Below are 16604 nucleotides of genomic sequence, written 5' to 3' on the forward strand. Positions count from 1 at the left end.
GTTCTGAAATTCCTAATCTGCCCCTAGAGATTCAGCTCTGGGGTGGGTATGGGCAGGTCAACCTTGTCTCTGTCTACAGTCTTGGGAAAGCTAATCCACACCTTGGATAATTAATCCACAGATAATTAAAGAGCTGGCAATAATGGATTTGTCAGTTTGGAGGCCTTACTGAAAAAATGGCAAGAAAATTAATTTTGGGTCAACTCAAAATAAATTTTGTGATCCTGATGATGTTTTTAAGGGAGAAAAACCTCACTCATTTTCACTCATCTAAACGTTTCACTTCTACAAATGACACTTTTTGTTTAGTTTTCATTGTTTATTCCTTAATTGTTAAAACCCACACTACACTTCAAACACAGATGTAATTTTGAAGTTAAAGCTCAAAGAATGTCTCAAAAATAGAAAAAGGAAAATTTTGGACCTTTATATAATCCCCTGTTTCATTTTTTTTATTAAAACTATTGCTAAAGCCAGCCTGGCATCATGAGTAACCTCTCCTATGCTTCAGCTGCATTGTTGGCCAGATTTATTGCTAGAAAAATTTTCCTTGACCATGGTGTAAAGTCACATGGAAAGCACTCAAGTGACTGGGAACAGCTCAGAAAGTGTGATGAAGTGAAAACCAGCAGCAGATGAGCTGATTTGGTATAGACAAGGTCCCCAAAGCTAGCAAGGAGGAAAGGGGATGTCTTTTAGTATGATGCTGGAATGAATGACAGACCCAGGAACCACACAGGGTAGCAACACATGGCCCTTGTGAAACCATGTTTGTTTTTTCCCTCCTGCATAACTCCAGTCATTTTCTGTTTTTCCTGTCTGTGCTTGTACAATCCTGCAGATGACAAAACCAGTTCTGTGGTTTTGTGGTGCTCTTCCCCCAGCTACAGTGTATACAGAAGGGTATTCATTTAAAAACGTGTTTGATAGCATCTGTTCTTTGGACAAGTCAGAAGTTAAAAAAAAAAAAAAAAAAATTATTTTTAAATCTCACATGAGAGGAGTTTTGCCTTGCTCTCTCTCCTAAACACACCATCATTGCACCTCATGGTTTACAAGAGTTACCTGATATTCCACAGCAGTGTTGTCCACCTGAGCCATTTCTCCTTGATCTAGCATGTGCACTGGGAAGACCCCACTACAATATAATTTAAACCTCAAATCTTTTGAGATGCCATGAATGTATTGACAGTGAGGGGTAGGTCGGTTGTCACTAATCCAGAACTGGAAAAGTCAGAGAACAAGGCACAGAGGCCCTGGGTTGACATCCTGCCAGCTCTGGGCAGCTGCAGTCCAGCTACATTAAATGGACTTGAATGAGGAGTTGCAGAAAAGGCTCAAAGACATAGCAGGAACCTGGATCTACCTAACTCAGCAATCCTATTTTTGATGATATATATAGTAGTGCAATAGATGAGATTATGTTCTGGTGGTGCCCTTGCTTTTCATTGACTGCAAAGAGATTTTAGATTAACAAGTTCAGAGCCAGACTCAGGATTGTGGGTATCTCAGTCAGGACTCAGTTACCCCCATATAAATGTGTCACTTGAGATGTTCACCTGGATTCTAGATGCTGCCCTGGAAGGGAGAGAGCTTCCCCTACATCCATTCTCAGACCTGCCATCTCTCTGTGGACGTCCTCCTGACTCCAGGCTTAGATGTCTGTGTATGAGCAGATATATCAAGATTTAAGTGTCTGCCATGGGGAGAGCTGAATGACTCTCTAGGATCTGTCAGCTGATAGCAGGATTCAGTTGGCTCAGTTTAGATGCATAGTGCTACTTGGGATACTCTGAAGTATCCAGTTTTTTTAGTTCAGTTTTTAAAAATGAATAATTCTCCCTGTTTCCACTGGCTTCTTTGCAGTGAGAGTGGCAGAGAAAAATCCAGCCACTTGTACAGACAGATTTACCAAACAGGGAGAATAAAGGAAAGATTAGAGGGTACGTTGGTGCCTACATTTAAAATAAAAGATTTTCCAAGGCTTTGGTGTTAGTTTCTGCTGAATGTGTCCTGGACCCTCTGTGCACCTGGACCCTGGTGCTTCCATTTGCACAACAGATCTTTAGTGATCTCCATTCTCCTAAAGCAAGAGGTTCTGGAGATATTTTTCCCTTTTGGATCTGCCACTCAGGCACCCATTTATGAAACCTTGGCTTCAGGGCCAGTCATTAACACCTTAGTAGCTTATAACATGTGGCTTTCCCAACACCATGTAGCTATTCAGTGGCAGAGATACAACCTTGGGGCTCATCCCTTCCAGCAAGGCCAGGACATCCATCCCCAATGCTTCTCCTCCCAGGCAGAAGAGGATTTGGAATCACTGCCTGCACGTTCATGCATTCAGGCCCTTTCCATCCAGTATTACCTGTTCTCTTTGACACCCCTCAGTTTCTATTACTGCTTCCCAGGGCTGAGCTTCCTCTTGGCACACACAGTGGGAAGCTGAACACCACATCTCAGGCTACTGGGTTTGCAGGGAGAGATCAGACAGCCTGGGAATATGGATCAGCTCACATCGTGGCTGCTGTAAGGGTGCCTTTGCTTGCTGGTGGCATTGATGGAGAGGGACCTGGCAGCTTCCTGAATTTTTTTCCTGCGGATCAGTGGAAACCAGCTGCAAGGCTGTGATTTTTATGGTGTGTTTCTTGCTTGAAGCAGACACCCAGGGATAGGAACCTGAAAAACTGTGATATCTACAGTTAAACAATCACATGGATGATGGAGCTGGTTCCTGGGCAGTGACTTTCTGGAGTGTTAAGAACAATCAGTGTTCCGTGCCTGGTGGGGGTGTCTGCGGGCAGATCAAGGTGCAGGGAGCACTCAGCTGCAAACTGATAAGGTCTGAAAGGGTCTCTTTGAGCCTCCTGGAATTAGCTGACTCCTTAGCTCCAGTCTTCAACAAATAAAATCAAATCATTAACCCATGCTCACTCACCTCTCCAAAGGGGAAATGGTGTCTGGGTGAAACACAATATGAGCAGGCTTCTGAAGGAAGTAATAAACTCAGGGCTGCCCTTCCCCAAGAAGGCTGGAGAGAAAGCAGGTCTGTTTGCCAGGTGTGGATGGATCCCTACAGTGAGACACCAGCAGAGGGTTGCTGGCTCTGCCTGTGTTTTCCATTCCTTATTACAAGCTTAGCTGAGCCTACTGTTGATAAAGGCTCCTTTGATTTACATAAGAGAAGAGAAACCTGATGATATATTTGCTGTAGCCCAGGTGGGTGTGTCTAAGTGGTGACATGAAAGAGCAGGAGATGGGGGAGAGAAGATGCTGCCTGGATGCACGCAAGGTATATGCTCAGCTGAAGCTACCTCAGAAAGTTTAGTGGCCCCAGAAAAGGTGGAAGTGACTTTCTGTCGAGCAGCTCCATCTGAATGCAGATGCTGACCTGGTAGAGATTGGGTAAGATAGGGCTGGGACACGTGCCTCGTTCTTCATTGCTTTTTTGTTTCAAAGCAGAGAAGAAGAAAGGGAGATCAGCCACCTTCTACCCTCTGGACAACACCCCCTTCCTGCTCCCTGTGGATGAGACACAACCACCAGTGCTCAACAGCAGCATGGAGCCTGTGGGTGTTAGCACGGAGATGGCTCTGCTCAGCAACATCCTAGCAGCATATGCATTTGTCACAGGTAGGTTTTCTGGCTGCCATCTCTCTGGGCTCTTACAAACTCTTTGTAGACCCTCAATTGAACCTACATTTCACAGTCACCTAGGGCTAAATCTGCCTCTTTGAACTGTTTATGTTTTTCATTCATCTCTCAGCAAATTCTCCCTTGGAAGACCTGACCAGGGCAGCTCTAGCAGACAGTATATAACAGGGTTTATTGTGCTCTGCTTTCCCCTGGATTTACTCTCATCTGAAGTTAAATACAATCTAATCTTACATGTGGTATTATTCCTAATGCTCCATTTTCCTGGAGATCAAAGCCTGGCTTATTAGGGAGGCAAGTTTGTTGTCCTTTAATTTGGAAAACAAACAGCACTCAGATCATTGCCCTGCTTAGCAGAATTTGGCTTATCTTCAGTAGAAGTGTGAAGATGAAGTAACTTGAGAATCTGCTTAATTGCATATTTAAATCCAGTTTAGAGTAAGATTTCCTTGGATCACAGTTTATCTTTCACCCACGTGTATCTTTCAAGTAGCACGGGAGCAGTCTTCCAATAAGATTCACTTTAAAAACTGAAATAAAGATGGTGTGCCCTGATGGTTGCTTGGGTTCAATACCACTCACAGCAAAAATTACAACAGAGTCAGGTGATACAGAGCAAATGTTTCCCATCCCACAACTTCGTGAGGTACCTTGTCTGCAGGAAGGATTGCTTACAGACCTACCTGTAAGGAAATAACCCAAAATAAAGGAGGAACATTGGCTGAACAGCATCAGATACACTAACTTGGCATATTTTAGGCCAGTCTTGGCTGCTTTCCCCAAGAGGGCCCCTGATTTCTTTGTAACCAGCCCCCAGGGGTAGGACATGATAGCTTTGGTCACATTTTCTTATGGGAATGTTCTCCATTTTTTAAATGAATGTATTTAAGCTTATTGCCTTGCAATGCTTATAGCCAAGCAATATGACCTTGTTAATTAATATTAATGTGCTGCTCTTTAACTATGTGCTGTTAATAATCCTGTGTACTGTGGCCAGTCTGCTAACACTGATGCAGTTGTGCTATTCTGTACCACTGAGGTCTGTATGACCCCAAGTCCAATATCTGTGAGCTGGTTTTTCATGTCTGTGTGCCATTCAGTCTTGCTAATTCATTAACTATGAATTATTAACTATGAACATACATATTAATGTATTCTTGGTGCCATACACTTGCTCTTGCTGGGATACCACCATGATGCTGCAGATAAGCATTTGGATCTGAAACAACTAACTTGGGCTTTGCATTTTGGCATCACTGGGTACAAGAGTAGGAGTGGTTCTGCACTGTTCAGTGGAGGGTCCTTCTTAAAGATCCATGAACAGTGAATCCAAATTTCTGCCCCTTCTACACATCCAATGGTGGCATCAGAATCCATCTTTTTGACTTTTTTAAAAAGCAGGCTGCTTAAGTGGAGTTAGTAAGTGCTCTTCAGAAAAGATAGCTGAGTAGGACATTTTTTCTTGCATGGGTTTCTCTAAGGAAAAATTAAAAAAAGGAAACTTCAAAGGAGTCTTTTCCCCTCTCTTACCTACAGCTGCCATTTTTTTGACATGAAAATGCCTGCATTCCCAACCTTATTATAAAATAAAGTGCTGTTAATATTATTTTCCCCATCTGAGCAGTAACAGGGGGCAGAAGGTTGCAGGGGCAGCTGGGGCTAGGATTCAGGGCTGCTGACTCTGCCTCATGGACTTTGCTTCCATTTACCACAGCAAAACTCTTTGACCCTGCAGTTGTTTTGTAGGGCACAAGGCCTCAATTCATCCCCTTCACGAGGTGTCAGTCTTGGCAGGAGCCTCTAGGTTTTACTATAGCACAAATAATAAATAAGGAGGGCTTTACCTGTCTTGTTGCTGTGGAATTTGCTTGCAATCTCATGATGTGGTCTCCTTGCTATGTGTTCACACCCTCTGGATGTCAAATAGGTAAAACAGACCTCACAGTTTTAGTTTCCAGTGATGAGCTCAGGAACTTGTTGCTCATATTTTTTCACTGAACATAGCCAGGGTTTCTAGATGACTTTTAGGCTCAATGACAGATATTTTCAGTTTACTATTTTTAAGAAGTAATGGATGGCTGCCCCACGGATTGAAACAGCAGATGCCCTAAACCATCTTTATCTGCTGCATGGAATTTAGCTCTCTGCTTTTAGCAGAGGGGATGGATTTGCCATGATTTATTTTGTTACACATGAATGTGGAGAGATTTTAGATTATGAGTTCAAAGACAGGCTGTGTAGCAATATCTGCAAAAAAACTCGAGCACTGCAAAGCCACCCCCCTGCATTTTGCAGGTTTGGGGCAGCAGGGCAGTTGGACATTTTTGAACTCAGAGTTTGGGACCCTGAAGGTGTCTTAAGCCACAGCAGCTGTTGATATCTGCAGGGGAGCCCTTATAGTAGCTCAGGAGAGCATCAGGTGGCCAGGGAGGGCTGGTTCTGTCTCACACATTTTCCCTCTGCTCCTGACCACAACCTGGGGTGGACCACAAGGGGAAACAGTAGTGCAAGAACTTCTCTGTTTCATAACATGAAAAACATGCCTAAGGTAAACTCTGCAGTCTGAAAATTCTGTATTCAGGGCTTCCCTGTGCTGTTGAGTTGGCTTAAAACAGGACTTTGTAAGAAAAAGTTGCCTCTAGGCAGAGGAAACATGTATGGATGTTTTGTTTTTTGGGACTGAATGTGTTTTATACCCTCAGACCCATTCCAGGAAAAAGAAGCTATGGGCACTAGGTATTCCATGGGTAAAATAGATGCTTGAAAGCTGTTCACATTAATCTTCACAAAATTATGGGTTTGGTGGGCTGCAGATGAAGAGTCTGCAGGCTTAGTCACTGCCGTATGTGGAGACTTACAGAGCATGGGTGTGAAAAGTGGCAATGTTAGCAAAAGCCTTTCTGCTCATTTCCACCATCTTTTTGACTGATGTTCCCATATAAAAGTTGGGAATGTTCCTATTGAGGAGTGAAAAATCACAGCACAGCAGAACTTTGCAGGAGTGCTGGTTTCCATCATCAAATTTATTTGCAGCTCTCATCATGGTTAGGAGTACCAAAGCCAGTTTGGGGTTAGTCTTACCCCAGCTTACAGAACCTTGAAAACAAAAGAAAGAGTGAGCAATGTCACTGAGGAGTGAATTTATCAGCTGATCAAACATATTATTTAGAGTTCAGTCCAGCAAAAGTCTCAGGAATACCCTTAATTTTAAAGCTGATTTTCTTTATAGAATTAGGGGTTTAATTATACACAATCTATGCCTGCAAACTTCAGATCTGTTATGTGTCATGGACCTATTCCAAAACTTTGTCTGAGTGTTTGGGAAGACTTAACCAGTCTCAGTGACAGCTGGGGCTGTCTTTGCAGTCATAGTCTACCAACAAGACCAGAATCATCCCTTGTGATCATATAAATACTAAACATTTAGACTGTATCAGAGCATTTCCAGTGCTTCCCTTTAGATAGAGGATTTATTCCAATTTTTTTGTTGCATTCAGGCTGAAGTAGATGGATGGAAACCTCCACAAATCCCTGTTTTATTCTTCTACAGGCAAATTTCTGCTGCCAAGTTATTAACAAGGGACTTCCAAAAAACAACCCAGGGGAGATCATTTCAACTTGTAGACTGCTTGGCCTGAGCCTTATTAATAAAGGGACTCCTGGAGAGCTTCCTCTGTTCTACCAGGGGATTTTGGCAACCTGTGGGGTTAACTGTAAATTCCCTAGAAGATATTGCTCCTACTGTTTGTCTGGCCATGCTTGATGCTGAACTTTTTACTGGGGCCCTCTGAAATTTTCCTCCTCACTGAGGTTTATGAATGCATGAAGCCATCCCAGGCAGCCAGCAGCATTAATGCCTAGATTGTTTCTTATTTATTGAAACAATTTATTATAATAACAATAACAACCTTGGCCTGGGGCATTTCCTGGGGAATTAATGGCAGTCTGGGCTGATGCTCCCAGCAGATTGTTAGCCCTCAGGAAGCAGGCTTTGTAATTGCTTCTGGTTTGGTTGGAAAAACAAAATAAAATGTGTTTCTAATTTTTGGCCAGTTTGAGTGCCTAGGAAATGGTGGCTTTTCTATAGGGGGTTATAAAGAGCATATATCTTTTGTCTGCATGGATTAGATTCAGTCTTGAATCAATGACATTTTCATCAATGATTTCAGTCCAGATGAGAAATACCAGGAAGGGGAAAGGTAATTCCAGCTAAAAAGATTGACAGCAACTTGATCCTGCTAGCAGTTTGGGAGAAAAACATAGCTCTGAGCTCTTATCCACAGCAATGGAAGAAAAAGCTATACTGGTCAAAATCCCTGTGTTAAAGGGGATATTTGCACACAGCAATGTGTATCAAAATTATCTTAACTCCTGCTACTGATGTCCGTACTCTTTCAAAGAGTTTTTCCCAGCTATCATGAGGCTTTTGAGGAGCTTCAGTGTTGGAATGATGAATCTGAGGTGCTTTTGAGTTTTCGGAAGAAGCAGAGCAGCCATTTGCTGAAGATGATGCCCCTTTTTGGTCTTTTCAAGTAGAAAATTCAATGGGGGAAGCTCTCAAAATCATTAGCAAACTGTCTAGCCCCCACATCTAGGCTATTGCTGACTTGGCTTCTTCAACTGAGAAAAAGCAGAGCTTGTGGTTTTTAGCTGAAGTTGCTCTTTCTGCTGTGAAAAAAAAGATGCTGCTGTGTGAGAGAGGATTGCAGAGATGATAAATGCCAAGACTGCAGTTGAACGTAGGGTTACAGCTCAGTGAGGAAGTCCAGACAGTGTCTCAGATGTTGACAGAGTAGCTCTAGGAGCTCATAAATGCCACTGGAGCCCAAAGATTCAATTACAGCCATCACACTGCACGAAGGGCTATACGTACGAGCACAAGCAGGGGATGAAAAATCTTTGCTGAAGTAGCAATTGAGGTGCAGCTTGCTCTTGAGCTGAACACAGTGGCATGGAAAAAGGAGTGTGGAGGAGAAAGGAAAATCAGGACATGGACAAAAACAGGGGAAGAGAAACCTCATGTCCCAGCATCCCAGCCTCCAATCTATTTGGGTTTTTTATGGGTTGCTTTAAAAGAGTGAGCAGTGGAACTAATGCAACCAAATCAAGCCCATGTGTGTATGCAGAAATGTACAGAAAAGTGTGCCTGGCATCCTGTCAGCCAGGCAGAGTGAAGGCAGAAAGGGCCAAGTATCTTCCAGGACAAACAGGTCAGTCCTGCTCATGTCTTCTTCTCACTCTCCCACACTTTGGTGTCCTCAGAGCTCTCCTCAGGCCTATTTGCAGAGGCAGCTTTGCAATTACTGTCCCGAGTTCTAGTGCACAGCAAAGTTAAAGTGCTGTCTGGTGGTGATTTTACTTTTCTTGAGGTTCTCACATCTCTGAAATTTAGGGCACTTCTTTACTTTTTCACACTGTGCCAGGTGAGCAGCAGCTTTGCTACTGCACAAAGAGGGCTGCAGTCTTCATTTGAGTTCTGCTCCCCCAGTTCAGAGTTGCCACTACCTTAATCACAGCCAGGATTTCACTGAGCCACACTGTTACAAGAGCTGCTGTCACATCCTCCATGCCTGCTCTGATATCTCCTCTTCTACCTCTGGATTTTGCTGTTTCATTTTTGATAAAACTTCCTAGTTGAAACCTCTGGCTTTGGTTTCACTTTCCAACAACTATGACTGCATTTTTCACTCCTCTTTCTGGTGATGGTTTGTTGTTTTTGTTTTTTGGTTTTTTCTTTCTGTTTTTTCTCTTTTTTTTTTTTTTTTTTTTTTTTTTTTTTTTTTTTTTTTGTAGTCTCTTTTTAGCCTGTTTTAAGCCCATGCCATTCACAGTACAGCCAGCCTAGCATGTTTTATTGGCCAATTTTCAGACCAATATGTCTTATCCCTCCACCTTGGCTTGTCAGTCACCTTTGAGGCTCATTTGAAAGAGAAGTGAGGATCCCAAAAGTGTTTCATCTCTCTTCACTGCTTCACTAGCATCTCCAGGAACTGAATGATGCATTGCCTTGAGCTATGGAGAGCTATGGACAGGGCAGTGTTTGGGCTCTGATCACAGAGCCAGAGAATAACATAGGCTGGAAGGGGCCTCCAGGGATCACTTGGTCCAAATCCCTGCTCAGAACATGGTACATGGGTACCTTCAAATCTAGAGCAATCTTGGAAGTCAAAACAGGGTCTGGACCTGTTGAGTTTTGAAGATCTCCAAAGAGTTTCCAGTGCATCTTTTGCAAACTTCACTTTAAAGAAATCAGCTGGAGAGGGCAGGCTCTAAAAGCACATTGGGGGGAAGTGAAAGCAGAATGGAACACAGTGGTTACAGAGATTTTTCAGGGCTGAATGTCAGGCTCTCAGCTGGTGGGAACTGTGACAGCTCCACCACCAAGTTCAAGGGTATAAGACTCATCTGAGGAGCTGCCTCAATCCTTGAACTCAGGACTCCCAGAACACACAGTGGAGTAGAGCTGGCCTTGACACTTCTTGGTTCTCCTTCACCCTATAAAGTGAGATTAATAAACCCAGAGGAACTGCAGTAACAATGTTTATCATAAGTAGTCCCATGAACCAAAATAAACCGAACAAACAAAAAAAAATTAAATAAAGAAGATGACCTAAAAGGCACTGTGGATCCTTGTTATATCACCACTGAAATGTGGCTGTGCAGGATTCATGGGTGTGTATTTTAGTGTGCTGACTCCAGCTATGCTCGTGTAGCACAGATACACATTTTGGTGGTCTGGGCAGGAAGCCAGCACACTTGCCTTAGATAAGCAAATGAAACCTATGAATGAATAATCCACATTTTTCCATAGCAAGGCTTTCCTGTTTCAGCTGGCCCACAGCACGGAGAGCACAGAGAGCTTTACAGTCATCTTTATTCCCTGTACAACGCTAAAGGATGCACCAAAGGTGCCCTTAGCTGGGTGTGCAGCACCTTGGTGACAACCTCAGGGTGCAGCCATGGGAATTAGCATTTAATTTTTTGGGCTGCTCCAGGATTCAGCAAACCCACATTCTGCATGGGGCCAAATACAAGTTTAAATTCCCCTTCCCTGACTTCCCTGTGGAGAGGAGGTAAAGGAGGGCTTGGCAGTAGAAGCAGCTATTAGAAACCTTACGGAGAGGAGGTAAAGGAGGGCTTGGCAGTAGAAGCAGCCATTAGAAACCTTATGGAGAGGAGGTAAAGGAGGGATTGGCAGAAGAAGCAGCCACTAGAAGCCTTCTGGAGTGGAGGTAAAGGAGAGATGGGCAGAAGAAGCATGAATTAGAAGCCTTGTCCCTCTGGAGATGGTGGCTGGGGTGTGCACAGAGGAGGGGTGGGGTGCGTGTGTGCGCTTTGTTCTTTCAAGGCTCATTTTCAAGAATCATTTTCTTTCCCCTTTCAGAAAACCCTGAGCGGGCTGCTCTGTATTTTGTCTCCGGAGTGTGCATTGGACTCGTCTTGACCCTGGTGGCCTTGGTGCTAAAGGTTTCCTGCAGAACTGACTGCAAACGCTCCCCTAGGAAAAAGCCTCCCCGGGAGCGGGAGAGCGACAGCAGCGACAGCAGCGACAGCGACGCCGACTCAGACACCACCTCGGATCTCTCTGCCCGCAGGCACCGCAGGTTCGAGAGGACTCTGAACATGAACGTCTTCACCTCGGCCGAGGAGCTGGAGAGAGCTCAGAGGCTGGAGGAGAGGGAAAGGATCATCCGGGAGATCTGGATGAACGGCCAACCCGACATCCCTGGAACCCGGAGCCTCAACCGCTACTACTGAGCCCCGGGGAGCCCAACCATCCTGCCCCTCTGCCACCCGAACCTGACAGAGGAGAAGAAGGGAAGGGGAATTAGTGGGTCTCTCCCCTTTTCCTTTCGGGCATGCTACCTGGATGGACAGCAGAAAAGCCTTCCCAGTCTCCTTCTCCATGACATATTGCTCTCAGCCTTCCTGGTGGATGCTTTCTGGTTACAACAGCTTTGTTTCTGAGTAGCAGGCAAGAAGGTGACAATTAAGAGTCCTTCCACGTAGGACATGGAGTTTGTCATGCTGCAGTGCCAACGCTCCTGTCTTGGCTGGGGAGAGAAGTAGTCATCCAGGTCTTGGTGTTAATTTGGGATTTTTTGGGTTTCCCCTTTCCTGAGGACTGTGGGAGAGTTGCAAACAAAATGACAAATCTGGAAAGAGGATTTGGGAAGGGGAAGTGCATCCGGACCAATTGTCTTGTGACTTGAGAAGCCATGAGATTAACCTAATTAAAACCCAACAGCAAATATGACTTGTTAAGAACTGGGGGATGGGGGGGAGGGAGATTCTTACATTGTGAAATCATCTCGGTGCTTGGATGTTTGCCATAGTGTATTCAGTTATTTATGGCTGTCTTTTCATCTTCCTTTTCAATGGGAACATTTTTATTTTTTTTTACTGACACCTCAGGGATAAAATCCTATGGGTTTTTTTGAGTCTGTTCTCCCTGCTGTCCCTTGTCAAACACAACCCAACCCACTTCCAACAGTGAAATTATGGTAATATAAGAGATGTGTCAGTGACTGGTGAGAAGTTAACAACCTCAAAGAGGTTGAAAAGGGTTTTCTTTTGTTTTGTTTTAAATATATATATATATTTGAAGATGCTGCACAGGAATGTGCCTTATTCTTTTTTGTTTGTTGTTAAACTACAGTTTTCCTATGGATAGCAATGCACAATGTTTTATATATTTTATTAAAAAAAAAAAAATAAAAAAGTTCTATGTTTACCAGAGCAAAATGGAGACAGAAGAAGCTACATATGACAACACAATGGGTAATAAATGCTAAATAAACTCTGGTTTGCTTCAACACATTTGAATTTGCATCCTCACTTTTGGCATAGGTGTTGCTCGAGGGAGATCCTTTGGAGGAGCAGCAAACCTCTGTAGGCAACCAAGGCTGATGTCTTCTGCATGCAGAAACCTGGAGGCACTTTTTCCTTTGGCTGCAGCTCCTCAGTCTCCTTGTCTGGTGCACATGGGCAGGAGCAGGTAACAATGTGGTGGTTCTCAAGGGGTCATCACAAAGCACATCACTTGCACCATGGGAAAGAGTCGCAGTGATTTCATAATGCTTTGGGTCTGTTCCCCAGACCCAAATCATACCTGGGCCAGAAAAAAATGTTAAATATATAAATTAAAAAAAAAAAAAAAAAAAAAGTTGAAATATGTTTTGGAGCTTCATAAATTGTCCCATGGAACATTCATTGGGATATCAGCACTCTGCTCACTCTCTTACCTACCTGTTAGTCACTCCCAAGCACCAGTTCACATCACTTCATTCATAACTCTTGGTCTTTCTCAAGTCTGCACAAGTGCTGCTTCAGCCTTCATGGCTTTGGGATGTGCTCCTCAGTCACTTCAGCAAGCTTTTCTTTTAAGAGTTCACAAAATGTTGCCAAAGCAAATAACAAACAAAAGCTTTGGATGCTGAGAGCTTTCTCCTAGCCTCAAGGAGTGATGAAGATGGGTGCCCATGTCCACAAGATGACTGAGGATGTTAGAATGGGGTTAGTCCTGTGCTGGGCCATCAGTTTGGTTGGTGGGACAGCCCCCTGATGGTAAAGGCACTGGGGAGTCAGCGTGGGACTCTGTTTAAATGGGAAAAGCTGTTTTTAAGCACCCACAGCTGCTTGTTCTGACTCCTGCAGGGTGAGAGCAAAGTTGAGTAACTGCAACCGGAGGCTGTCAGGGAGAGGTGACTTCATCTGGAAGGCAATACTAGAATTGCAGAGAGGTTCCTGCTCCTGGGCCCACTAAGGTTCAAACAGAGGCTCACTATTAACCTGGGGTGTAGTTTTGCAGCTGATATTTAGAAATAAAGCAGGAGGCAGGTCCTGAACCCTGGATGTGTTGCCAGGTGCTGTGCTTTAGCTGGAATGTTGAATGTGCTCAGCTGAGGATGCTGAGGAGGAAAAGGAGAGGATGAGGTCAGCAGGGGCAGTGCTGTTGAGGGTGAGTTTTCCTCTGCAGCAAGATACAGCTCCTTAACCTTGGTGATTAAGGGACAGCAATTTTTCAGATTTAGAGGCCTGGGAGATAAACTGCAGAACTGATTATAAAAATGCCATATATGAATGAATTTATGTACACAATTTTCCCAAATGTATTTTTTTTGACCAGAGGAAAAAACAAGCATGGTAATCCTGAGTGTGCCTCATATGCAACCGAGGGATTAAAATATCTGCTTCAAATGTAAATCACATCTGAACCCCAGTTACAAATGGATGAACAATCCTCCCTTAGCATTGCTGCTGCTGCTGTAAATCTGTCAGCTGGAGCTTGGGAGAGAAAGGAGTGGTCTGTGCATAGGGATTTGAGAGCTGAGCAGACAAGCCCAGCTCAGCTTTGCCCTGGGTAACAAGGTGGAACAAAAGCAGGCTCACTGCCTCCACGACATGTGCAAGACTTTTGCATACCTCCTAGCTCCTTTTGTCTCAGGGCCATGTGTTTCTAAAAAGGCTTTGACTAAAGAAAGAAAACACAACCCTTCGAGCTACTGTAAGTAAAAGGCTTTAAGTCATTCTGTAACTATTTCTGGATTTCTCCCAAAAGTGCTGAAGTTTGTCTGGGGAAAAAAAACAACAGCCTACAACAGTGGGACAGGACTTTGTGTTTTGCCTTTAACTCTGTAAACCAATGGAAGAAAACCACTCACCTGGAGTATAGAAGAGCTACAACCAGTGCAGGAGGGGCCAGATTCATGTTTCTCACTCCAAAATAATATTTAAGCACACAGAGATTTGGACTTGTCTAGTTTCAGTCTTTTGTATTGTACTCACAGTATTTTGGATGCATTTAAACACTCACAGAGCCAGAGAGCAGAGAACACACATTTTTCTACCAAGCTAATGGGAATCCCTCTTGTAGGGGTTTACACATGGCTCTTGGTTTACACATGGCTGTCTTACTGCCATCCTCATCTAATTTTTTTTGCATTAAAGTGAGGCATTGTTTCCAGAATAATACTGGAAATATATATTAATATAATTCCAGAGTAATATCAGTTATTCTGGTTATTCCAGAATAACTTTCCCTAGACAGATAAAGGAGCTGAAATCAACTTTTCCCAATTTATGAATGAATTTCCTACGCAGTTTTGGATAAACTTGTTGAAATCAGTTTTCTTGTGAATCTATTCTTTATGCCTTCAGTTTGTAGTTTTCCTATGGAGGACAAGAGAACAATTCTGGACTCAGCTGCTTGGCCAGTTGGTAATAAGGGGAAGCACCTGATATTTTATCTAAAGATGAGAGCATTGCTGTTGGTGTGTCCTGTCTGCTGGGCTAGTGGCCAGTGAGCCTTGGGAGTCAAGTGCCTGCACTGTGTGTGAAAAGCCCTTTCACATGCCTACAAATTACAGGATACTTGGATTGGCAACCACAGAGTCATTACATTATGATTTGAAAACTGGTACCTTGTTGGGTTTGTAAATGACTGTGATGGGCTGGAAAATTAAGGGTTGTTCTCTGGGAAGAAGCTGAACGTGTGGGCATGATGGGTCAGACTTTGGAAGAGCCAACTGCACATTTATTCTCTTGTTGTCTGGTGGGAGAGATGGGGCTGGATCCACAAGTCCTGGATGGAGCAGCTGAAGGGAGGTAAGCTGTTCCAGTAGGATACCTGCTCTGTTCTCCTCATTCCCCAGCACCCTTGACTTCTCAGGGACATTTTTGTTTCCCTCTATCCTACAGTCCATTGGCACTGACCTCTTTAGTGGATCTGTGTTCAATGTACCCTGAAAATCTCCATAATATGGAGTTTACTGCCTTTCCCATGTCCACCCTGGTGTGCATATCCTCGATGAATTCCAGCCAGTTAATGAGGCATGTTTTTCCCTTCCAGAAATTGCAGTGCCACTACTTAACCCCTTGCCTGCCACCTTTCCCAGCACCTCAAGCACTACAGAAACAAAACAAGCTTGCTTAGAGCCCTTGTGCTGCCAGGACATGAAGCATATGTTCATGATGCTCTGGGGAATCTGTGTTTCCTCTTCTGCTGCATGAGCTCTGTTGAGTTTCTGGAGGAATCACAAGCAATTAATCATCTTAGACTGGCCCAGAAATACTTCTGTTCACAATCATTACTGAGGCCTCCATCACTATAGAAGTTTTAATAATCCGATTTGATTTTATAATGTCCCCAGTTCCCTCTCTCCCCAAAATTCCCAGTGTTTCTTGCCTTTCCTCCTCCCCTCATTAGAATTAGTACAGGTTGACCCTTCACTCGGTCTCTCCTTTTCTCTTTATTAGTCTGTTTCTGTGGTTTTCTCAAGGCTGTCCCAGTTAAGCAGAATTCATCACAAAGGCAGCAATGCTTTTGGTTCACTTTTATGTTGGAGTCAGGGTGCATTTGCTGCTCCTCGGCTCTCAAGGTGCTCACATTCTCCATGTTGCTGTGGTGCTTTAGTAGAGTTTAAGAAAATCTGCTGCTTTGAGGCTTTTCAATTGCCCACCACTGCATGGACTCACAATTCCAGTGGTGCAATTGTCACCTTTTGGAGCCCTGGGTCACTGCTGCAATGTCACAGAGGGTTACCTGTTGGCTGAACCGTGGCCACCTGAAAGCTGCTCAGAGATGGATGTGCAATGGGTGGATTCTGGTGGACACTTGCTCATGTCATGAAAGCCACCAGTTCTTGCCTCTCCAGAGGGATACATGGGCTTGGCTTTTTCTTCAAGGCTAGAAGAATGCAGCTGGCCCATGAATTCCCTTGGGAGCTGGGGGGGATTCTGTGAGATATAAGATATATTTTTCAGTCAAATACCTGGAGATATGGCCAACATTGCTCCAGAGGCAGGTTTGGAGGGTGCCAACACTAATCCTCTTTTTCTGCACTCAAGTGGGGAGCTCAGAAAGGTGCCCAGAAGGAGACGAATTGCTAAAGGACAAGAAGTTCCACACCAAAGATGAGGATGGGGGACAAGGGACTCCTGCTGCCAGG

The 16604-nt window shown here is 44.0% G+C and overlaps 1 protein-coding gene across 2 annotated transcripts in view; it reads left to right on the forward strand.

The window, feature by feature from the left end:
* The window catches only part of LOC139795279 (protein eva-1 homolog C-like), a 206074-nt gene extending 193604 nt beyond the window's left edge, over positions 1 to 12470 (forward strand). The window contains exons 7-8 of one of the 2 annotated variants that reach the window (XM_071742064.1): positions 3460 to 3633; positions 11039 to 12470. In XM_071742064.1, the coding sequence (XP_071598165.1) occupies positions 3460 to 3633; positions 11039 to 11412 (548 nt within the window). In that variant the 3' untranslated portion in view covers positions 11413 to 12470. The remainder of the gene's footprint in view (positions 1 to 3459; positions 3634 to 11038) is intronic. The other variant, XM_071742066.1, reaches the window with a different exon arrangement.
* Positions 12471 to 16604: the final 4134 nt, after the last annotated feature.

Source organism: Heliangelus exortis, chromosome 3 (genome assembly GCF_036169615.1).
Source record: "Heliangelus exortis chromosome 3, bHelExo1.hap1, whole genome shotgun sequence".
NCBI lineage: Eukaryota > Metazoa > Chordata > Aves > Apodiformes > Trochilidae > Heliangelus > Heliangelus exortis.